This window comes from Palaemon carinicauda, chromosome 5 (assembly GCF_036898095.1).
Source record: "Palaemon carinicauda isolate YSFRI2023 chromosome 5, ASM3689809v2, whole genome shotgun sequence".
Taxonomy (NCBI): domain Eukaryota; kingdom Metazoa; phylum Arthropoda; class Malacostraca; order Decapoda; family Palaemonidae; genus Palaemon; species Palaemon carinicauda.
The window spans coordinates 89,727,121-89,752,775 of record NC_090729.1 but is presented as its reverse complement, the minus strand read 5'-3'; the positions used below and the strand labels follow the sequence as shown (position 1 = coordinate 89,752,775).

At 41.5% G+C, this 25,655-nt stretch overlaps 1 protein-coding gene across 1 annotated transcript in view; it reads right to left on the bottom strand.

The window, feature by feature from the left end:
• Positions 1 to 25,655, bottom strand: part of LOC137641369 (ubiquitin-conjugating enzyme E2 N) — a 417,577-nt gene that overhangs the window by 246,151 nt on the left and 145,771 nt on the right. The window contains exon 2 of the mRNA XM_068373857.1: positions 3,683 to 3,773. Within this exon, the coding sequence (XP_068229958.1) occupies positions 3,683 to 3,773 (91 nt within the window). The remainder of the gene's footprint in view (positions 1 to 3,682; positions 3,774 to 25,655) is intronic.

Sequence of the window (25,655 nt, the reverse complement as noted above, 5' to 3'; positions counted from 1 at the left end):
CCACTACGTCGACGAACGACAGAGGATTCATCTCCGAAGTCGACGAAGGCTGCACATTAGCACCACGGATGATGACCTGCAGCAAGGAGTCCTTGGAGGGCGAACCCTGAAGCCCCAAGGACGACCACACCTGAACAAAAGGAGAAAGACACATGGCCTCACGCGGGGAGAGGTGAGCTGCTTCGTAAGGGTAAGCAACACCATTTTTTGAAGACCGGGTCTGACCAACAATTAAAGGGCCTACACTACTACTCAACGGTCTCTCGGAAGAGGCCGACTGAATAGGTAGCGGAAGAAGCCTTGGGTATTTTCCCTTTCGAAGAAATCTTCGAAGGAGAAATAGCCAGCTTTGACTTCTTTTTCTGCCGGAACCCAAACCTTTCCATCTGGGAGGCGGGACAAAGGATGTGACGATCGGTGTACACGGCCGACATGAAGGTACCGCAGCCAGCCCTCAAGTCCAGGGCAAGTTCACATAGTCGGCAGAAGTCAACACACACACACACTAACAAAGAGAAAGCACAAACAAAAGTAATTAATGGCAGTCCAAAATACAGTGGTACCTCTATATACGAATTTAATTCGTTCCACAACCTACTTCGGATGTAGAAAATGTTCGGATGTAGAAACAAATTTTCCCATAAGAATACATGGTAATTCATTTAATTCGTTCCTCAGCCTAAAAACCCATAATAAATCCTTAATAAATGGCTACACATAATTACACATAACACTAACATAACTGCATAATATGAAAGAAGCATATAAAAAAAGATAATTATAAAGAAATAATGAATAAAAAATGTGTTTTATTGCCACTTTACCTTAGAGACAGGCCAACGCAGGTGTAGGATTTGCTACGCCAGGAAGAGACGGACGATTGGCGAGAAGGTAGACATGGTGTTAACATATTCTTTAAATAAATACTCTCTCTCTCTCTCTCTTGTTCTTCTTCACTGTTAGTGTTAGAGACATCTATTAATTCTTTTTTTCTGAGAGAGAGAGAGAGAGAGAGAGAGAGAGAGAGAGAGAGAGAGAGATTAAACAAAAATGTGTTGTGTACATATGATTTTAACAGCGTTAACGAGTTGAAAGACAGTTAAATGTAACTAAAAAACAATATCAGCAAATCTGAATTCCTTTATTAACTAAAACAAATATTGATACAAACACACTCGTGTGCGTATGCGCAAACACACACACACGCACGAGGAGACACGAGCGGCGAGGAAGTAGAGATGGTGACCGGTAACATACCGTACCTTACACTACAGAAATTTTAATCTAACTTAGATTATTTATTTATTTTTTAATTTTTATATTTCATATTTTTTACATTTTTTTCTTTTTAATTTTTATTTTCATTACTTTCAGTGACGAGTTACGGTATGTTATCGCAGTCACCATCCTCCTTCCCGACTGTCTCTCTTATTGCGTAGCAATTCTTGCACCTGTGTGTGTGTGTTTGTGCATACCCACACGAGTGTGTTTGGATCAATATTTGTTTTAGTTAATAAAGGAATTCAGATTAGCTGTTATTACTTTCTTAGTTTCATTAATTGTTTTTCAACTCGTTGACGCTGTTAAAAATCATATGTACTCTAAACACATTTTTGTTTAATCTCTCTCTCTCTCTCGGAAAAAAAATAATAGACGTAGACGTATCTAACACTATAACAGCGAAGAAGAACGAGAGAGAGAGAGATTTTACTTAAAGAACATGTTAATGCTATGTTTAGAGAGAAACAGAAAAAGAGAGAAGTCTTATTTAAAAGAGCTTGTTAATGCTATCTTGGTTTTCTTTGCTTCACTTTTTTCTTTCTTTCTGTTCATCACGCTGGCCCTTCTCACAAATGATCGTTGCCAACAATCTCTTTGTCCTTTATCCCTATCAACAAATGGCGTTCTATATCTTCCAGGGTATTGCTACGATGTCTTGTAATAATGGTGATCCCCTTCGATGGTTATTTGCTTTAATGGCTGCCTTCAGCTTGATGATCCTCGAGATCATAGGCCTATTCCGGCCATATTGTTTAGCCATACAGTATCACTCACATGCACACTGCTCTCATGTTTTTCTATAATTTCTTGCTTCAATTCTAATGAAAGAATTGCCTTCTTCCTGTACTGAAACTTAGCTTCTTAGGCACCATGATTATAGGTAAAATCAAAAAGGAAATGTGAGAAAAGGAAGAAAATAAGCACTGTTAATAACAGACCAAACAGAGGACAACCACACGATACACACAAGAACAGAGAACTGAGCACTCGACGCTCAATGGCGTAATGTTTACTTCGTGTGTCGAAATAAAATTCGGGTGTAGAATCAAAAATTTGCTCGAATTTTACTTCGGATATTGGAAAATTCGGATGTAGATACGTTCGGATGTAGAGGTTCCACTGTAGGCGAGGATGAAAAACGGCAACGACCGTTCACCATCTGAGCCAAAAGCAAAGTGAGCTAAATCAAAGGTGTGCGAGTGGGAGCAGTAGCAAGCTAACCCCCCCCAACCCCCGCTAACTAGCCGAATGGGTAGTTAACCCCCACTAACATTTTAATGGCTCTACCTTTCAGCTTTGCTTAAAAGTAATAACCCAATAAATTGCATAGGTTTGTATTCCACTTACGGAAAAAATATAGTTTTAAGGTTTATAGAGCATTTAACTGTCCTTCCTGTTTAAGAGTCATCATTTGTAAATATGGTTATAGGTATATTTGTTTTATTCATGTCACTGATTTTAGTGTTATGAAATATAATGTAGTTTTAAGGATTATAGAGCATTCAAGTGTCCTTTCTGTTCAAGAGTCATTAGTTGTACAGTAAATCTGCCAATAAAGTAAGTGGAAAGTTTAAGTTGAGGGGCTATTGTCAGTAAGTTTGATTCAAAGGCATAAGCTAGCTATAGCATCAAAGATGTTATTTCAATCAGTTTCCATAATCATGCTTGGATTAAAGGAGGCACAGGACAATTAAATTCAAGAGAATCAATGGTATACATGTATACTACAGAAAATTGCTAAGTTAGGCTATTGATTATGTATTATATAGATACTGGATAATTAAAATCAAGAGAATCAATGGTACACATGTATACTACAGAAAGTTAAAAAGTTATTCATTATGTATTATATAGATACTGGACAATTAAATTCAAGAGAATAAATGGTATACATGTACAGTATACTACAGAAAGTTGCAAAGTTATTGATTATTCATTATATAGATACTGGACAATTAAATAAAAGAGAATCAATGGTATTCATGTATACTAAAGAAAGTTGCAAAGTTATTTATGATGTATTATATAGGCACTAGACAATTAAATTCAAGAAAAAATGGTGTACATGTACGCTACACAAAGTTGCTAAGTTATGTATTATATAGGGACTGGACAATTAAATTCAAGAGGATCAATGGTATACATGTATACTACAAAAAGTTGCAAAGTTATTTATTATGTATTATATAGGCACACGACAATTAAATTCAAGAGAATAAATGGTATACATGTTTATTACATAAAGATGCATAGTTATTAATCATGTATAATAATGGTACCACTGGTCCCTTCTGGCCCCATGGGGAGGTAACAAGTTTTATTTCAATAAAAAAAAATTTCTGGTGAGTCAAAATGAACTTCAAAGGGTAGAGGAATTGCATTAAAACAATGATATACATACCAGCTACAACTACATGGAAGTATCTTGCATTGCTTTCATCTGGAACTGCAGAGATTCCTGGTACAGGTTCTGCCATCAGACGCTGAGTTTCCTGTAATATTTTCATAATTCATCTTAGTATAAACATTCTACTTTTTATTAACATACTTACCTGGTAGTTAAATATATAGCTTAGTCCCTGACGTCACAGCAGAAATTTCAAAACTCGCGGCAAACGCCAATTGGGTAGTCAGGTGTAACACCAGTGCGCCGTCTACCCAGGTACTTGGAGCCATTCCAACTATTCCTCAGATCTTCCATGCCCATAGGTCTCTAGAGGGGAGGAGGGTGGGAATTAAATTATATATAACTACCAGGTAAGTATGTTCAAAAATTTATTTTATAATGAAAATATCATTTTTAAACATCTGACTTACCTAGTAGTTAATATATATATAGCTGATTGACATCTTTGGTGGAGGGTCAGAGACAGCCAACATTGTTGGAATTTACACAAGAGTTAATAAACAAGCTTAAGGGTTCGTACCTGTTAAAGAAGCTGACTTCAATGAATTCCTGCCTCATTATCTCCGCTTTCCTTATGAGATCCAGCGATCCATCCAGGGGGCTGAAGACCTCTATGAGCTGTCAAACCGGTGTAAAACCTTTATGTGACAGGACCTCCTCCAATACCCTTGTTCCAGGCGCTCTCAAGGAACAAACTGACGACCTGACTAAAATCAATGATTGTGGAAGACTGCGTCCAATCTCCACAAACAATCATAAAAATACAATAGTTCCAAGAGAAGAAAAAGGTATTAGGTTATGGAAATGTAGTGGTAGATCCTTTCCCTACTACTGCACTCGCTGCTACGAATGGTCCCAGGGTGTAGCAGTCCTCATAAAGAGTCTGGACACGTTTCACATAGTGAGAGGCGAACAAAGATTTACTCCTCCAGAATGTCGTGTCCATAATGCTTTGCAAAGACCTATTCTGCTTGAAGGCTACAGAAGTTGCCACAACTCTAACTTCATGTGCCTTGACCTTCAAAAGCTTGAGGTCTGCCTCACTACAATGTGAATGAGCCTCCCTTATTAAAAGCCTGATGAAGAAGGATAGTATATTCTTAGACATCTGTAACGAAGGTTTCTTGACTGAGCATCAAAGTGCTTCAGACTTAACCCGTAAATTCTTCGTTCTTTCCAGGTAGAACTTCAGGGCTCTCACTGGACACAGGACCTTCTCTGATTCCTCTCCAACCAAATCCGAAAGGTTCAGTTTCAAAAGCCTTGGGTTAGGGTTGTGAAGGGCGTTCGTTCTTGGCAAGAAAGCCTTGCTGTAAGAAGCAGATAGCCTTGTTCAAGAAAGCCTAGCTGTAAGAAGCAGATAGCCTTGTTCAAGAAAGCCTAGCTGTAAAGAGCATATAGCCTTGTTATCTCTAAAGCCTACATTTTTGTTGAAATCATGAATCTCACTGACCCTTTTTGCTGTCGCCAAACTGACCAAAAAGAGAGTCTTCATGGTGAGGTCTTTAAACGAGGCTGAATGTAAAGCCTCAAGCCTGTTACTCATTAGGAACTTAAAGAATATGTTCAGATTCCAAGCTGGCGATTCCTGATGCAGTTCCTTAGTCGTTTCAAAGGATTTGAGAAGGTCCTGGAGATCTTTGTTATTGGACAGGTCCAAATTCCTATGCCTGAAGACGGCCACTAACATGCTCCTGTAACCCTTGACGGTTGAGGTCGAAAAGTTACGTTTCCTTCAAAGGTATAGAAGGAAGTTAACAATCTGAGTCAAAGAGATACTGGAAGAGGAAACAGAGTTGACTCTGTACATTCTCTAAAAACCTCCCACTTGGATTGGTAAACCTTGATGGTGGAAGACCACCTTGCTCTCGCAATCGCCCTAGCTGCCTCCTTCAAAAAAAACCTCTAGCTCTCATAAGTTTTTCGATAGTCTGAAGGGAGTTAGATGTAGAGCTTGGAGGTTTTGATGGTACCTTTCCAAGTGGGGTTGTTTGATTAGATCTACTCTCAATGGGAGGCTTCTCGGGGTGTCCACCATCCATTCCAGTACTTCTGTTAACCACTCTCTTGTGGGTCAAAAGGGGGCCACTAAAGTCATTCTGGTTTCCTCGTGCAACACAAATTTTTGTATTACTTTGTGCACAATCTTGAATGGAGGAAACGCGTACACATCCAGGTGGAACCAGTCCATGAGGAAAGCATCGATGTGAACTGCTTCGGGATCTGGCATTGGGGAACAGTAAATCTCCAGTCTCTTCGTCTTCGTGGTTGCGAACAGGTCTATACAAGGACGACCCCAAGTTTGCCAGAGGATCTTGCAGACTTCCTGATGAAGCATCCACTCTGTAAACAGGACTTTACCTCTTCTGCTGAGACTGTCTGCCATCATGTTTCTTTCCCCTTGAATGAATCTGGTTACTAGGGTTACATTCTTTTCTGTTGCCCAATAAAGGAGTTCTCTCGCAGTCTCGTAAAGGGACCTCGAGTGGGTTCCGCCTTGTTTGGCTATGTAAGCCAACGCTGTAGTGTTGTCTGAGTTGACCTGTACCACTCTGTTCAGGACTGACCCTTCGGAGCCTTTGAGGGCTAACAGGACTGCCAACAGTTCCTTCTGGTTTATGTGGAGGATCTCCTGATCTTTTGTCCAGGAACCCGAGATCTCCAACTTTCCCAGTGTTGCTCCCCACCCAGAGTCCGAGGTGTCGGAACACAACACAAGGTCTGGGTTCCTCTGTTCCAGAGAAAAACCCTCTTAAAGTTTAATGGGGTCGTTCCACCACTGAAGGCATCGCTTTGTGGATTCTGAAAAGGGGATACATTTGTCTCCAGCTCCTTTCCCCAATGTAGATTGAGGTGAAACTGAAGAAGACGAAAATTCAGTCTTCCCATGGAAAGGGTTCCCAGACAACTCATCCAATCCCTCACAGAACAGTTTTGTTTCTCTTAAAAGCATTGAAGCTTCACCAGGGCTTGTTCCCTCATTGAGGCAGACGGAAAAGCCCGAAAAACTCTACTTCGAATCTCCATCCCCAAAAACGGAATCTCTTGGGATGTTGTCAATTGAGACTTGTCTCTGTTTATCAGAAGACCCAGTTCTTCTGATAACTTCAACGTCATCTGCAGATCCACCAGACAGCAATCGTAGGAATGAGCTCTGAGTAGCCAGTCGTCCAGATACAGGGGGGTTCTGATACCTCTTGAAAGCAGCATACCCGCTACACGACATCAACTTCGTAAAGATTTGAGGGGCAGTGCTTAGGCCGAAACAAAGATCCTGAAACTGGAAAACTTCCTCCTTGTATATGAACCTCAGGTATTCCTTGAAGTTCGGATGGAAGGGGATGTGAAAGTACGCATCCTGGAGGTCTAAAGAAACCATCCAATCATCCTTTCTGACTGCTACTAGGACTGATTTCGTTGTCTCCATAGTGAACTTCGTCTTCTGAATGAAGACGCTGAGAGCGCTTATATCCAGGACTGGTCTCCATCACCCCCCCCTCCCCCCCCCCGAGTTCTAGGGAACCAGGAATAAGCGGTTATAAAATCCTGGTGACCGTAAATCTCGCACCCTCTCTATTGCCTCCTTCTCTAATAAGAGACATTTGCTCTTGCATCGCCTGTATCTTTGATTTCTCTCTGTATCTGGCCGAGAGATCTATCGGAGTTACTACTAAAGGGGGTTTCCCTAGGAAAGGGATTTTGTATCCCTCATTGAGTAACTGTACAGACCAAAGGTCTGCTCCTCTCCTTTGCCAAGCTTGCCAGAAGTTGGTTAGTCTGGCTCCTACTGCTGTCTGAAGGCAAATGCTGTCAGACTCTGCTTCATCCTGGTCTCGAGCCTCTCCTCTTTGCTCTCCTTCCCTCGGGTCTGGTACTACCCCTGCTGAAAGTTTTCCCTCAAAAGGGCTGCAAAAAGTGACGGGATGGAGCTTCCTCCTTAGGCTTACGGCTTGAGAAGTAGGCAGAACCTTCCTTGCTGTCTTAGACACCAAATCCTGTATGGCCCTTTGGGCTAAGGCAGAAGAGACCTCTCTGACCAGCTCTTGAGGGAAAAGGGAAGAAGAAAGAGGTGCGCACAGCAATTCCGACTTCTGTATGGGTGTAACCCGATTAGCCAAAACAGAGCACATTTGGACTCTTTTCTTAAGAACACCTGGCAAAAAAGAGCCGCCAACTCGTTGGACCCGTCTCTTAAGGCTTTGTCCATGCAAGACATAACATGGACGAGGCCTTCAGTGTCCACATCCTTCAAAGCATAAACCTTTTTTCCCAAGGCTCCCAGAGTCCAGTCAAGGAAAATGAACACCTCGAAAGCTCTGAAGATGCCTTTGAGAAGATGATCCAGCTCCGACATTGACCAAAACACTTTGGTTCTTCTCATGGCCGTCTGACGAGGAGCGTCCACCAGACTCGAAAAGTCTCCTTGGGCAGAGGCAGGAACTCCCAAGCCGAGAGCTTCTCCAGTCTCGTACCAAACGCTAGATCTGGAAGCCAATCTGGCCGAGGGAAAAGAAAAAAAGTCTTTCCTTGGTCCTTCTTAGATTGCATCCAGTCCCCATCATTCTCAAGGCTCTCTTAGATGAGCGAGACAACACCATCTTCATGAACAGAGACTACTTCGACGCCTTCCCAAGCGTAAACTCTGAAAGCAGGGAACGAGGAGCAGCAGGAACAAAATAATCAGGAAACTCTTCGGAAAAAAACTCTCATAGGTTTCTTTAAATCCACAGAAGGATGAGGGGTCTTAGGATCTTCTCCTTCCGAGATTTCCTCTAAAGGATCACTAGGGGAAAGGTGACAGTCGATCCCTTCTTCCGATAGGTCTCTAATCGAGGTAGAGATGTCCTGTTTCCTAGGAGTCAACTCCTTAATATCATGACTTCTGGCGTCAAGGAGTCCAATATCATGACGCATGGCGTCACGTTGTTCCAAGGCCTGGCATCACATTGTTCCAACGCCTGGCGTCACATTGTTCCAATGCCTGGCGTCACGTTGTTTTAACACTTGACGCTCGGAACTATGACGTTCGCAATCTTGACGCTCGGAACTATGACGTTCGCGATCTCGACACTCGGTTTCATGACGTCCGAGGCTCTTACGCTCGGCGTCCCGACGTCCAACTCCTTGACGCTCGGCGTCATGCGTACCAGTCACTCGACGCTTAGCATGATGTTCCTCCTTACGACGCTCGGCGTCGTGGCTACCAGGTTCCCGACGCTTGGTAAGATGGTCCTCTACTCGACGCTCGGTGTTAAAAACCTCTCGTCTCTTAGCTTTCTGACGCTTGCCGTCAAGGCGAGAAGATTCCTGACGCTCGGCGTCTTGGTGAACCACTCTCTTCTTGTCTGCAGGCCGATAGACTTGCATGAGGGAGGAGAGTTTTTGTTGCAGATCTTGCAGTACACTAAAATTCGGATCGACTTGTTGTTGTGGCTTTCTGACGCTTGGCTTCATGGCATTTAGAATCTTGATGCTCGGTGTCAAGAGGAGCAATTCTCTTCTAGTCAGCAGGAAGAGAAATACGTAAGACGCCAGAACCGTCTGTGAGCTGAGGCATCCGACGGCGAAGATAACACTATTACCTCGCCTTTCCCATGGCGAGGGCGAACGTCCTGGGAAGCGTCAACAGGTACGCTCGAGGGGACGACTGCTCGGGAGCTAACGCCTCTCGCCTCCCTTCGCCTGTCGACATTCCTTCTCCCAGGGGTTGGGGGGCTTGGAAGAGGTCCAGGGCTAGGAGACCGACAAGTCCGAGCAGCCGCACCCTCCACTGCACTGAATTTAGCACTGACACTTGCAGTTTTTAACTCTTTCACATCAGACCATAATTTAGTCCTGCCCGCTGCGAGACATTCTACTCTTTCGCCAAGGGTTTGAATGAGAATCCAATAGGCTAATGATTAATATTAGTATTCCCATTATCAAAATATTAAACAACAATACAATGTATTTTGTAGGACTATATCGATCGTCATGAGTACTACGTAGCATAAATTTCACTGTACACTAGTTTTATTTAATCTCTGATAATAGATCAATGATTATCTAAAGAAAGTATACTAATAAGACAAATATTTTCTTAAAAATAAAATATATTTCCTTTTACATTATAAAAATTAAATACTTTTGCTTTGTAGGTTAGTATTTTCTTTCATCCCTTGCAAGAAAAAGAAATGTATTTACATATTTTGCAAGTCATTCTTCGTAGCGCTTACGTCACAACTTGACGTCATAGTTCTGGCGGAAGCGCACTGACAAACCAAATGATTTCCTTCCACTATCATGACTTTAAGAGTTGGTTCGTTAGTTTTTACAGTAGGGGGATCTGGGACTACCACTACAGGGGAAGGATCAATAGGCTCGTTAGCAAGGGGGGGGAGAACTATCCCTAGAAGAACGAGACATACTTTCAAGATTACAAACATAGCGATCATATTCCAACCACTCACTCACAAAAAATAAAAAAAAAATAAAAAAAAAAATAAAAAAAAAAGAGAAACCAAATTGTATTTCACCAACTTAACTGCAAAAGACACAGGACAAAGCGAGCGAAATTACAAACGATATCACCAGTAAGGCGGCAGGGAAGATCTGAGGAGTAGTTGGAATGGTTCCAAGTACCTGGGTAGAGGGCGCACTGGTGGTACACCTGGCTACCAAATCGGCGTTTGCCGCGAGTTTTGAAATTTCTGCTGTGACATCAGGGATTAAGCTATATATATATATATATATATATATATATATATATATATATATATATATAAAACTACCAGGTAAGTCAGATGTTTAAAAACTATTGGAATGAATTGGTTTATAAAATTTTGGGATAGAGGCTAGCAATAGGACTAACGAGGTCAACCAGTGCTGTCAAATATTCAAATGCTGTAAACAATAAAAAAAAAAAATATGACTAAAATAATAAATTTTACAAAAAAAAAATAATTCCATACACATATCCAACATGGGTAAATACATTAACAATTAAATTGCTAACATTGGATTTACCATGGAGGTAGTATTTCTGATGTTGACACAAATTTTGAGAAGTACACCAGAATGTACTAAAAGATCACAAATTCTGAAAGTAAATTGACAAATTTGTAATCATTTGTACTTTTCTTAGCACACAAATACAACTCTAATTATATTGAGTATATTGTTTTTGGCGAAGCTGAATTAGATAATTTTTAGCGAGGGATAACTAGCAGATGGGGGTGGGGTAGGCCCGGCTACCACACTCACTCACATACGTCGGTTGAGTAACCACTTAACTTACTGGCAGGACTTCTTGGGGGACAGAGTGGCAGGCCCATGTGTATAAATAGTTTCATGTTTGTGTGCTTGTGCTAGGAAAAATGACAAATTCATAGATAATTTGTATTTTTCCTAACTATACAAACCTTAGCTATTTACTTAAGGGTATTACTTTCTGCGAAGCTGAAATGACGAGCCATTAAAATTTAGTGAGGGTTAACTACCCCTACCGCTAGTTAGCAGGAGGTAGTGGGGGTAGCTTGCTACCGCTCCCACTCACACACCGGTGATTGGTCTCACTTTGCTTGGAGGTAAGACTTCAAGGGGGATAGGGCTGGCGGGCAAGTTTGTGTAAATCGCTAAGGTTTGTATCGTTAGGAAAAATACAAATTATCTACGAATTTGTCATTTGTTCCGTAACTGGAATACAGTATACTAATGGGACAAATATTTTCTTAAAAATAATATATTTCCTTTTACATTATAAAAATGAAATACTTTTTTTAGTAAGTTAGTATTTTCTTTTCATTTCTTGCAAGAAAAAAGAAAATTAATTTACATATTTTGCAAGTCATTCTTCGTAGAGTTTACGTCACATGTCTTGTGACGTCATGTATCTGGCGGAAGCGCGCTGACAAACCGAATGATTTCCTTTCATTGTGTTACCGAGTAATCTTATAGCATTCCCATCATCGAAACACTAACGATATCAAGCGTTTTAGTGGTCTGTATCATTAGTTATGAGATTAGTACAACTTACCGTAAATTTAAGAAAAAGTCTGATGACGTCATATTTCTGGCAGAAGGCGAGAGGCAAATCAAGTGATTTCTTTCCGATGCGTTACTATTCTCATAATCGAAACATCGAATAATGATATAGAAATATTTTTAATAATTTTCAAAGAAATGAAGATTTAACTGAATTAAAAATCAAAATACGGAGAGAGAGAGAGAGAGAGAGAGAGAGAGAGAGAGAGAGAGAGAGAGAGAGAGAGAGAGAGAGAGAGAGAAAGAGAGTGTTAGAGAGAGAAAGAGAGAGAGAAAGAAAGAGAGTGTTAGAGAGAGAAAGAGAGAGAGAGAAAGAGAGAGTGTTAGAGAGAGAAAGAGAGAGAGTGTTAGAGAGAGAAAGAGAGAGAGTGTTAGAGAGAGAAAGAGAGAGAGAGAGAGAGAGAGAGAGAGAGAGAGAGAGAGAGAGAGAGTGAGTGTTAGAGAGAGAAAGAGAGAGAGAGAGAGTGTTAGAGAGAGAAAGAGAGAGAGAGAGAGAGTGTTAGAGAGAGAAAGAGAGAGAGAGAGAGAGAGAGAGAGGTGCGTATTCCTTTAATAACTAATAATAAGGTCTAGAAATGAACTGTATGGAAAATGTGATACGCTGTAACATATTGGCACTGTTGTAATATTCATTATGAAGAGATTTCGAATGTCACGAAAATTATCTAAATCAGTGTTTTTCGTACTATATGTCGCATAATCATAATACAGCAGCGTGACCTTGAGATCAGCTGATGCCAAACGAAAGTAAATCAAAAGTATTTGTTGATTATTGATATGATCAAGAAATTGAAAAATAAAAACGTGCTTTTTTGGGCTCAGCCACGTCGTCCTGATGGAAGGTTCCTTTAGGCAGCTTTCTAAGGGTTATTTGGCTACAGTGATAATTCCAGAGAATTAACCACAGGTTTCCAGAATTCTAACTCCTGGCTCGAGTATCCTTAATATAACTTTTAAGGATATCGCATAATATCAGGGGACGTATTTCTTGATACAACACATGGCAATCTTCACCCCAAATAGATTTTACGCTTTGAGGGGGAAGAGTGGCGAAGTTGAAGGGGAGCCGTTAACAAGGTTACCCGGTGGATCCCCTCCCTGTACTACTACAGCGAACTATTCCTTTAAACGTAGCCATTTAAGCACGGTGTTCTCCCACGTTGCTCTCGGTGATGTTACTGTTTTTCATGGAATATTACCATGCAATCTCCAGCATCTTCACCCTCTGGAAAGTTAAATATTTAAATCTTTCCTGTGTATAATTTTTGGTTCCCTTCTCACAGTTAAATTTATATAATTTAGGTGTGTTGAGCGGAGCAATGCCATCACCGGAGGCGGCCATTTTAGGACTGCTGTCGTACGCCATAAATGCTTTATTTAGTTAGTAGTACGACGTTACCGGTATTTAGCTATACAGAAATTCTAGCTATTTAGCAAAATTATACTAGTGAAGATAAGATCTACAAATGTAATATTTCCTCTTCCAAATATAACGTTTCGATCGTATACGATAGGGCCTCGGTGGTACTAGTGTAGCCAAGATCCTGACTCGAGTTAGGCTAGCCTAACACATTTTGGTATACTTTAGTAATGTTATCCCACGTTTAACCTCTAGTATCGTTTTATTAATTCGGTCGGAGATATAGATATCTCCTAGAATTACTAGCATAATTCGATACTCTTCTCTTTTAGAGAAAATGAGGATAAACCCTTCCTTCCCCCTGAGTGTCACCAGCCCAAGCGACAACCCTAACCTCTGTCAATGCCATTGATTAGTGTACTCCGGCTGGACTGGGATAACGTTTTCTGTCAATCTTCTTTGCAGGTGGGTATCCAGGCTTTGAAATATGACAGTAACTCAGGGTATTCTGTCTTGTTGCTGACAACATTAATGATGGGGGAATAGTCATTCCCCTGCTGGTTACACCATTGCTGACATAGGAAGCTCGGCTTCCCTAGTCCACAACCGAATGTGGGTAGTATAATTGCCGCCACCTTTCTCCCTTGTGGACTAGAAGACATCTTATATCCAGCAATGTCTCAGGCTAGGGAATCATTACTCCTTTGCCGCCCAAGACGGCGCCGGTATAGGGAACTGTGTTTCCTTGATTTACAGCCGAAAGTAGGAGGCATACCTACTCCCACCTTTCTATGTAAAATATAAGAACCTTTCCCTTCCCCTTCTGTCCTTTAGCCGTCACGATTCCTGGGACCGGTATTCTACAATCAACCCCGCTTGTCGGGCTGAGTGAGTTACCGACCGGGCTCCTACAAAGGCGGTTAGGTTACCGCTTCGACCAACTCCCTAACGGAAGCAAAGCTCTGGGAAAGGTTGAGCCAGCCCTGACGACTGCCGGTGGGAAACCCATTACAACTTGAGTATTCTTCAGTCCTCCCTTGGACTGCCATCCACAAACCTTGTAACCGGCAATACAGCCGGCAACAGAAATTGTGGCTAGAAGGAAGCTAGAATCAATGCATTCTCTCCCCTTCTATTTGAATCCTCGTTCTGGAAAGAAGGCAGTAGGCAGTCCCTACAACCCTAATAATTGTACTAAACTATAATAATACGGTAGTCCTTCTCTCCATTCTTTCTCTCTCTCTGTAGGCTAGTGTCGCCAGGTACTAGCCTAACCCGGTAGCATACCGGCAAAACTACAGTATAAGACAATACAGTAGCCAGTATTCCTGCAGTATAATAATACAGCAGTTAGAAAACTACAGTATACAATGATACAGTAGTATGAATTTCCAACATACTCTGTGTATCCTTTCACAGTCCATTGTTGAGACCACTTAGAAAATGTTGAGGGAAGTAATCCTTCAACATTCTGATGTATCCTAGATCATCGGAACACCAATGATTACCCGTCAGTATTAATATTCTACAAGTGGTGGAGTTAGTGTTAGTATACACTGACTCCGGCTCTACGTACAAGAGTTATTCTACTCTGTATTTTCCCTAATAAGGGAATTAAAAATATTAATATTGTCGGAGGTCACAGCAATTGCCTGGACGGGAAACACTGATATGTGTCTTTCCTATTTCCTTTCTAGCTTACTATCCTAAGTTATATTAATAATAGTAATGTGTACTATTTTTAATGCATGTGAAATTTTATCAGTGAGATAAATTACCCCATACTCATTTCACTCTTTCTTTCCTTACAGGAGGAGGCTAAGGTGAAGTGTGCAGTCCTGTTCTGCAACCACAAGAGTAGGGACTTTTGTGGCCACAAGATGTGCAGGTTTCATGCCCCCTGCTCCATCGCAACTGAAACCCTGAGGAATTCGGGAATCCGAAGGGTTGCACCGTCTACGCGGCCTTGATGACCGATGGTTTCGGTGATCCTGAGAAGAAAGTGGGAAACTGCGAGGGAAACGCTTCGTAAGTGGGTAAGAGGGTTCCAGAAGAACTCTCTGGTACCTTACCTGCCAAACGAAGCTATGAGCACAGGTCAAGTCTCCTTTCATCCAGCTAACAATAGAGGTTGACATCAATAAGGCTCTTGGAGGCAAGGACATCCATCAAGAACAGATGGCGGAGGTGTTCTCAAACACCAAAAATTATCTTCTGCAAGAATATCCTGAAGAGGTGGCCCAGCCACCCGAGGAGGAAGAAGGATCCGTATCAACAGTAACGGAAGACCCTCAGTTTTCTGTGGCGGCATATCAACCTGTGACGTCAACCTCTTCGGCCCCAACCCCTCATTCTGACTCACTGTTAACCAAGGGCGAAGCTCTCATGGCACAGCTGCAACTGATGATGGAAACGTTCCGCAAGGAACAACAAGAGATGAGGAGGGAAGTCAGAGAAGCGCAACGTTTGGGCGCTTTCAGAGGCTCTCACAAGCCTATCAAAGTCTCCGACTTGCCCCAATGCTCCGAAACCAACCCCTGATGAATGGAAAACTATACATCTCTGAGAAGATGGGGGCCAAACCCCACGAAGATCTCAAATTCTGGCCTAACATTTCGGGTTACCCAGAATGTTTCGTGAGATTGCGGGATGAACCAGCATCTCGAGACGTAACATAAGGTGGTCATGATCTTTTAACATGACAAGGCGCAGGCTCTCTTTGACTAGTACCCTAAAGAAAGCCGGCTATTCCAACTCAAAGTTTTCAGCTTTGAGCAAGAGGCACCCTACCTTCCTTGCTCCTTCCTCCAGAGCTTTCCCTTTCCGCCAAAGCTCTCAACTGCGTGTTAAACGCAGTTGACGCGGGCAAACCATGCCCTACACTAGAGGAATGCACACCATTGTCTCTAGCCCTGCCTACCTGCGAGAAGGAATGGAACGAGGTTCATCTAACCTTTTCAATCTCGAAACTGGATCCAGAGATAGCAGGACAACAGTTCAACGAGAACCTTCCAAAGCTGTCGGAATATCTCCTGAGAAGGGAACAGGAGACAAAGGAGCGACTAGCTGCCTCTTTGTCTCTCCAAAACTATATGGAGATGTGTGCAGGCCTCTCGAACACCCCAGATATGTACATGGTACTAGCCAAGATGCACATGGCTACCCTCGTGAAGGACATGTACGCTTTCGTAAAAGCCAGAAGGACCTGTAGGGAGCATGTGTTTGCCAATGCAACGGTCAAACACGAGACTAGGAAGTTGATCACTTCAGGTATCTGGGGCAAGGACCCCTTCCCAAAAGTAGTAGTCCAGGAGGTAATCGCTAAAGCCGTCACGGAGAATAGGAACCTTCTCCAGAAGTGGGGCATGTCTTCCAAGAGGAAATCCTCCTCTGACGCTGGTCCTCAACCCAAGAATAGGAAGACAAAGAAGCCACGAGTGTCTCACAGACCTGCACAACATCCCACTGCTACCATGACCACAGTTCCCCAAATGGTTGCCCAGCCACAAACCACCTTCCAAATGTTGCCCCAGCAGTTGGTAGCCCAGTCGCCTGTTTTTAATCCAGGCTTTGAGAGGCACATAACTACCTTTTGCCCTAAAGGCACAGGCTCCAGAAGAGGCTCCTCAAGAAACCCCTCAAGGGGTAGAGGGGGATGTGGTCAGGGGAACAAATCCTCTGGATCATCTCAACAATGAGATGCTCTTGGTAGGAGGAAGACTCTTCCACTTTCGGGATCGTTGGACCTTCGATCCTTGGGCCCACAGCCTTATCAAGAATGGACTCTGCTGGAAATGAAACAAAATTCCACCTCCTTTTCCTCAATTCTTCCAACACTCCACCCCCTTATTGGAAAAATATACCTTAGAACTCTTAAACAAAAAGGTAATAAGGAAAACAAAGTCCATCAAATTCCAGGGAAGGTTGTTTTGTGTTTCCAAGAAAGACTCGGACAAACTCAGAGTCATTCTAGACTTGTCTCCACTCAACAAGTTCTGGATACTAACCCTACAACACATAAAGACCCTATTACCAAAAGGGGCGTACACGGTCTCAATAGACCTGGCAGATGCTTATTGACACCTACCAGTCAGCCACCGCCTCTCCTCCTACCTAGGATTCAAACTACAGAAGACAAATTATGTCTTTACAGCCATGCCCTTTGGACTAAATATAACCCCAAGGATATTCACAAAACTTGCAGACACAGTTGTCCAACAGCTACGCTTAGAAGGCATTCAGGTAGCAGCATACCTGGACGACTGGCCAGTGTGGGCAGCATCCAAGACAGCTTGTCTGCAGGCAGCCATGAAGGTGATCCAGTTCCTGGATCATCTAGGCTTCAAGATCAACTACAAGAAGTCTCGCCTCTCTCCAGCTCAAGAGTTCCAATGGTTAGGAATCCATTGGAACTTGCAGTCACACTGCCTCTCCATTCCACCGAAGAAGAGGAGAGAGATTGCGGGTTCTGTCAGGAGACTACTGAAATCCAACAAGATTTCAAGACACCAACAGGAAAGAGTACTGGGGTCTCTCCAGTTCGCAGCAGTGACAGACCCAGTGCTAAAAGCACAGCTAAAGGATGCGTCAGGAGTCAGGAGAAGATACACATCAAACGCTCGAAGAGATTAACAGAGATTGACACCGACCTTACTGGTCAAGAGCCTGACAAGGACAATTCCTTTACAACCACCTCAACCTTCAGTCGTCATCCACACAGATGCCTCACCGGAAGGATGGGGAGGCCATTACCATCAAAGGAAAGTGCAAGGGAACTGGTCACACCAGTTCAAGATCTTTCACATCAACATTCTGGAAGCCATGGCAGTCTTCCTAACGTTGAAGAAACTATCCACTCACAGATCAGCCCACATTAGGCTGGTCTTGGACAGCGAAGTAATAGTGAAATGTCTGAACCGACAAGGCTCGATATTGCCTTACATCAATCACGTGATGTTAGCCATCTTTCACTTGGCAAGGAAGAAAAGATGGCACTTATCAGTAGTTCCCCTGCAAGGGTTCTGCAATGTGTCGGCGGACGCTCTATCCAGGCAAAAACCGATAGAGACAATGGTCCCTAGACGCAGACTCATTCTCCTTCATCTTGGAAAAAGTCCCAGAACTGCAGATCGACCTCTTCGCAACGAGCGACAACAAGAAACTACCTCGATGTGTGGCGCCATACGAGGACCCTTGAGAAGAAGCGACGGACGGTATGTCCCTCGATTGGAACAGATGGAATCATATCTATCTGTTCCCACCAACTAATCTCCTGCTGAAGGTCCTCAACAAGCTGAGGACAGGGGAACAGCAGCAGTAGTGGTCCCCAAATGGCCTAGGAGAAATTGGTTCCCTCTAGTTATAAAACTGAAGCTGAAGCTGTTTCCTCTGCGGAGTCCAGTTCTATCCCAACTGGTTCAGAAGTTGACTGACTATCTACGCTTCATCATTGAGAACCCAAAACCTATATCTCATGATTTTCTTGCCTTAGCAGCCAAAAAAAGGTACGGGATCTCAAAAGACAACATTGACTTTATAGAATACAAGTCAAAGTCAACCAGAAGACAATATGAATCGTCTTGGAAGAAGTGGGTTTCCTTTGTCAAAGCAAACAAACCAAAAATCTTGATACACTTTTGCCTTTCCTTCTTCATCTACCTTCATAAACAAGGCCTGGCTTCCACCACAATAACGTGTAAGTCTGCTTTGACTAGACCTCTTCTTTACGCCTTCCAGATGGATTTGTCAAACGAAATCTTCAATAAGATTCGGAAAGCATGCGCTAGACTCAAACCAGCAACCCCTCCGAAGCCCATATCATGGTCCTTGGACAAAGTCTTGCACTATGCTTCAAACTTGAACAATAAAGATTGTACCCTAAAGGATCTAACACAGAAAGTGATATTCTTGTTCACTATAACCTCAGGGGCTGGAGTTAGTGAAATAGTGGCCCTATCTAGAAACGAGGGCCATATTCAGTTCACAGAAGAGGGAGAACTGAATCTCTCTCCCTATCCTACCTTTCTCGCCAAAATCAAGCTGCCCACCAAAAGGTGGGGTCCTTGGAGAATCTGCCTTCTGAAGGAAAATGTCTCTATGTCCAGTAGAGTGTCTTAAGGTCTATCTTCGAAGAACTTCAGACTTCAAGGAGGGACAGCTCTTCCTAGGCAAAACCTTAGGATCAAACTTATCCCTAGAACAACTGAGGGCGAAACTCATCCACTTTATTCACAAAGCGGATTCTGACAGTACACCCGCAGGTCACGACCCTAGAAAAGTTGCTTCCTCGTTGAACTTCTTTCAACATATGGACTTTGATAGACTCCCCTCATATACGGGATGGAAATTTTCTAGTTTTCTATAAACAGACGAAGCAAGTGCATGAAATATAATACTTTGTGGTGGCCGCAGGTAGTGTTATAAAACCTGTCGTCTAGTGCTGCGATGAACAGTGGACTGGGTGAACAGGTATTAGCATCTTTGAGTGTAATACCTTTTAATGAAAATCACTATGGTGAATTTCGGACTGATCTATATAGGTGTAGAATCTAACCAATAACACCAGTGTCGTGTGAACATTTGTACAGTGTTGAGACACATCCAATATCTAAGTGAAATCAATCAAGTAATTTCACAATTGTGAGTGGCACCTATGGATGATTTATATGTATTTCTTCCCTTACAGGTTAAAAACATATATACCCAAAGATGTAAATATGTCACATGGATTCTATTTATGATACATTTTGCTTTGTATTTTTACATTTATCTATACAAATGAAATACATATAAACGTATCTGTGTTTTATTCGCCCTTCATGAATAAGAATAAACGATCCAGTCTTTTATTTTTTCCATAATTTAGCATACTTGAGAGTATAACCTCTGAAAGAACAACCTGGTAATCTTTAAAAAAAAAAAGTGCCACTTTGTTCCTACGGAATACAAACTTTTGACGCCTTATAGTCAATATCGACAATTTCCCTGCAGGGGGCAGGAAGCCTTTTCTATTTTTAGGTGATATGGCCATGTTGTCGTGATGGACCCTCCCTTCTTTCAAAAAAAGGAGTATACAACTATGTAACGAAAGTCCCCAACCAAAACTACTCTATCTGTGGCTATCCATGCTTAAATGCAACAAGGAATGAATAGTTCGCCGTAGTAGTACGGGGAAGGGATCCACCGGGTAACCTTGATAACGGCTCCCCTTCAACTTCGCCACTCTTCCCCCCACAAAGCGTAAAACCTATTCGGGGTGAAGATTGCCATGTGTCGTATCAAGAAATACGTCCCCTGATATTATGCGATATCCTTAAAAATTATATTAAGGATGCTCGCGCCAGGAGTTAGAATTCTGGAAACCTGTGGTTAATTCTCTGGGAGTATCACTGTAGCCAAATATCCCTTAGAAAGCTGCCTAAAGTTACCTTCCATCAGGACGACAGGGGCATATCACCCAAAAATAGATTTTTCGCATTGCTCAAAATCCGTTTAATAAATCACAATTACTGTAAACACAATAACGTCTAATGAAATATGAAGGCTTAATATTGAACTAGAAATTGAATACTGTATGAAGCTTTAAAAATGAACTACCCGTATGCGATTGCAAGAGCGAGCACACAAATGCACAGAGAAAAAAAAGAGCTACAACGGTTTCGCATTAGCCTATACCTAATGATAGACGAACTGTATGGAAACTGATTTCCTGCAACAAATTGGCTCTGATGTAATATTCATCATGAAGATATTTCTGATAAGTTAAAAAATTATATGGAAAAAAAAATACGCCATACGTATGCATGCCATATTTTGATAAGATAGGTAGCGGTACTTTCAGATAAGCTGATTATACCAAAGGTCGACAAAATTTTAATAACTTCTCGATTGGTAAAATGCTTCCAAAATTGAAAAATAGAATACTAAAATGCATTAATAGAGCATATGATATCCTATAAAACAAAATGGAATAATGATAGACAGTAAGAAAATATTGATAAGATATGATTGCGATGATTGCCGAGTTATAACGCATCATAATAAATCTACGGAAACTTCACTTTTTTAGTTCGACATTTGATGAAATCGACTTATGATGCATTTCTCGGTCCCTATCTCTGTCGTAAGTTGGGGACTACCTGTATTACAAAACAATTTCTTTATGTAAGGTAGGAAATCATTACAGGGAATGGGATACTGTACTTTCTTGGCAGCAACTCGGATGCCGCATTCTTTGCCAGTAAATCTGCCGTCTCATTTCCAGACATCTACATGTGCTGGAACCCAACAAAATCTAACTGTTATACCTCTCCGTACAATAATAAAAAACCATTCTAAAATCTTTAAAACTAGGGGGTTACTAGAATTAAAAACTTCTAAACCTTGAAGAACACTCCTTGCATCACTAAAAATTATAAAATCACCCTCCTTTTCCATCGCTATTTTCTCAACAGCGGTTAGCGTGCCATACAGCTTGGCAGTAAATATGGAAGCTGTTACAGGAAGTGCATCGCTACAATTAAAATCATTACTATGTACTCCAAATCCAATGCCAGCATCAGATTTGGAGCCATCAATATATATAAAAGTCGATCCCATATGTTCTGCAACATGTTCCATAAAAAGAGACCTGGATTCCAAATCAGTCATATTCTTCTTAACTCCAATAAAGTATTTACAAAAAGATACATCAGGTAATTTCCATGGAGACGTTGATACCTTGAATGGAAGCACTTAAATTCTAATTATATCAAACTGTTTAATAATGGTTTCACCTGAAAGCCATAAGGTTAAGGAGATTTTGGGTGCAACTCAAAGTATGTTGAACGCCTGACAAGGCCTGCAGTCTGAAGGCTAAAGAATTAGGGGGTCTCTGCAATCTAAACCAATACCGAATAATAGAAGACATTCGGTAAAGGTCTAAAAGCAACTCCCCGGCATCAACAAGGAGACTTGTGATAGGCGAGGTACTAAACACTCCTGTGGACAATTCAATACCAGGTAGTAGGTTGGCCAAGGCACCAGCCACCCGTTGAGATACAACCGCTAGTGAGTTATGGGGTCTTTTGACTGACCAGACAGTACTACATTGGATTCTTCTCTCTGGTTCTGGTTCATTTTCCCTTTGCCTACACACACACACACACCGAATAGTCTGGCCTATTCTTTATATATTCTCCTCTGTCCTCATACACCTGACAACACACATTACCAAACAATTCTCCTTCACTCAAAGGGCTACTGCACTGTAATTGTTCAGTGGCCACTTTGCTTTTGGTAAGGGTAGAAGAGACTCTTTAGCTATGGTAAGCAGCTCTTCTAGGAGAAGGACACTCAAAAATCAAACTATTGTTCTCTAGTCTTGGGTAGTGCCATAACCTCTGTACCATGGTCTTCGACTGTCTTGGGTTAGCGTTCTCTTGCTTGAGGGTATACTTGAACACACACTCTCATCTTATTACTCTTCCTCTTGTTTTGTTAAAGTTTTTATATTTTATATAGGAGATATCTTCTTAAAATATTTAATTTTCCTTTTTTCCTTTCCTCATTGGGCTGTTTTCCCTGTTGGAGCCCCTGGGCCTATATCATCCTGCTTTTCCAACTAGGGTTGTAGCTTAGCAAGTAATAATAATAATGATGTATAGAATCTAATATTTTTAACCGGCTTGGAGTGGCTGAGGAGCATATTTTGCATCTATATCTAATTTTGGAAAAAATCAAGGCCTTGTATAATTTTAAAATAGTATTGTGGTCCGGCCCCCTTGATGTATGGGACAATACTTTTAAAAGAATCAGAACCTCAAGACATTTAGCTTTTAATGCTTTCAAGTGAAAAACCCATGTAAGCCTATAATCAAATATCAAACTTAAAAATTTAGCTTCACTTGCACTTGGGATCCGTTGAACTTTGATGTATATATCCGGGTCTAGATGTACTCCCCGGATACGACAGAAATGGACAATTGTAGTTTTACTTATCGAGAACTTAAATCCATTCATATCGGCCCACTGGATAATTTTGTCAATAGTGAGTTGTATTTTACTCTCAACCATTGCCATTCTAGCTCAAGCAAATAATATGGAGAGATCATCCACAAATAATGTTGCGAGACTCCCGGGGAATGACTGATTATATCTCATTGATTGCTAGTGGAAAAAGGGTTACATTCAGCACACTACCCTGAGGAACTTCTCCTTCCTGGCATTTACTCTCTAATAGAGTTTCCCCAACTCTCACTTGAAAAACTCGATAGAGTTTCCCCCGCTCTCACTTGAAAAACTATGTAAAAGAAATGACTAGATAAATAGTGGTAGCTCTCCTCTTAATCCAAGCTCATGAATTCTTTTAAGCATACCATATCTCCAAGTGGTATAATAAGCCTTTTCAAGGTCAAAAAAGACTGCCACATGGTGCTGTTTGGAAGCAAAAGTTTCACAAATTGAGGACTCAAGTCGTATAAACACATCAGTCGTTGAGTGCATTTTTCTGAATCAATAGTGAATGGGTAATATAATACCCTTCTTTTCAAGGTACCATATCAGTCTTACATTGACCATCTTCTCAATGATTTTACATAAACAAGATGTCAATGCAATTGGCCTAAAATTTGCTGCTAAAAACTTGTCCTTACTGGGTTTTAAAAAGGCTCAAATAATGGCTAGTTCCCAAACACTTGGATAACTATGATCATGCCATATTCTATTAATAATGCTTAAAATAAATAACTTTGTATTAAAAGGTACGTGTCTAATCATTACATATGGAACTCCATCGGGTCCAGAGGCTGTATCGTTACACGTAGCAAGTGCAGAATCAAATTCTCTTTCAGTAAACGGAGAATTGTATGACCTTTTCTTCAATGCTCCTATACTGGTGACCAGGAGCTGCTTCACACTTGCATGAAACATTTGAAAAATGATCAGCCCTGGCATTGCTAACTTTGATTGTTCCAGTCATATACTGATCATTTATCTTTAACACTGGTGGTGGGTTTGGGGTGAATTTGCCTGTCATCTTTTTCACTTTCCTCCACACACACATGATGTTGGTGTTCTACTGTTAATGGAGGAAACAAATGACATCCAAGACTGGCGCCTAGCTCCTTTCATGGCACGACAGAACTGTGCTCTACATTTCTTGTATAAGACTAAATTCTCCTCAGTATGGCGCCTGCGCAGTCGGGTTAAAGACTTTCTTGTGGCTCTGTGCAGGGCAGTTAGTTCTGATGACCACCAGGGGACTGGTCGTCATTTGAAAATCCCTGTTGTTTTGGGAATGGAATTGACTCCTGCTGTGTGAAGAGTTCCATTAAGCAAGTCTATGGCATCATCAACACTTTCAAACTTTTCTGTATTTCCAGAAATTTCACTTGGCTCCCGAAATCTATCCCAGTCTGCCTTATCAAGATTCCATTGTAACGATCTCTGTAAAGGTGGACCATTGTTGGTGTTTATAATGATTGGTGCATGATCACTAGTATGCCAATCATCTAATATTCTCCAATTAAAATCAAGAAGACATTTATAGCTTGCAACTGGTAGGTCAATGCAGGACAAGGTACCTGTCTGTACATGAAAGTGTGTAGACTCTTCTGTATTAAGGAGCCCTACATCTTCATTCTCCAAAATTGATGACATAATATAACCCCTTGCGTTTGCCTAAACATCACCCCATAAAGGATGTCTACTATCAAGATCTCCGAGTAAAAAAAAAAGGTTGTGGGAGTTGTTTAATCACCTCTACTATACTATCATATGAGATGTTATCATTTAAGAGGCAAGTAAAAAGAACAGATTGTGTATTTTCTCCCTATATCAATCTGTACACCCACTGCCTGCTGAGGGGTACAGATAGAAAAAAGATATTTGGGGAACATCTCGACGATTGCACATAAGACTTCCCCCATGGCTCCCTGCTCGATCATATGGTGTCCTATAGCTAACATACTCTTGAGGACAAGGAGTGTTAGCAACGAGCTTGCTCTCCTGTAGACATACAGTTATAGGGGAGTGCTCACGTATGAGGAGCTTAAGTTCTTCATATTTCGCCCTTAAACCCTGGATATTTCATTGCAGAATGGAGTATAATACTATGGTTTATTTTTTTGAAAGACACCTTAGATGAAGTCTTCCCATTAGCAATATTTGATCTAACAATATTTCCCCGGTGGTATCTCTAGAGAGGATCTTGATATACTGGGTTTTGTGTTCCTCTTTTTCTTTGTGTCCTTTTGATCTAATTGTTGAGGAGGATGGTGGACCTCAACTTGAATTTCTGATTGGTTCAATTTACCTTCCAGTTGATCAGAAACATCAGCAGACACGACATAATATTTATTGAAAGCCGTGACTTTAATGTTTCTTATGGTAGGAGGCGAAAGAGATGGAGGTCTCCCTCTTTTTCGATTAAAAGGTTGTGAGCTGTATGGTTTTTGCACCTTCCCTACTACAGGTTCACCAGGTAAATTTGTTTGAAGTGGAACCTCCAACAGATCAGGCAAGGACATGGCCTGAGAGAGGTTTGTTCTATTGTTTAGAATGGTAGTAGATGGCTTTTGAATACCTTTCAAATCTTTAGGTATCTGT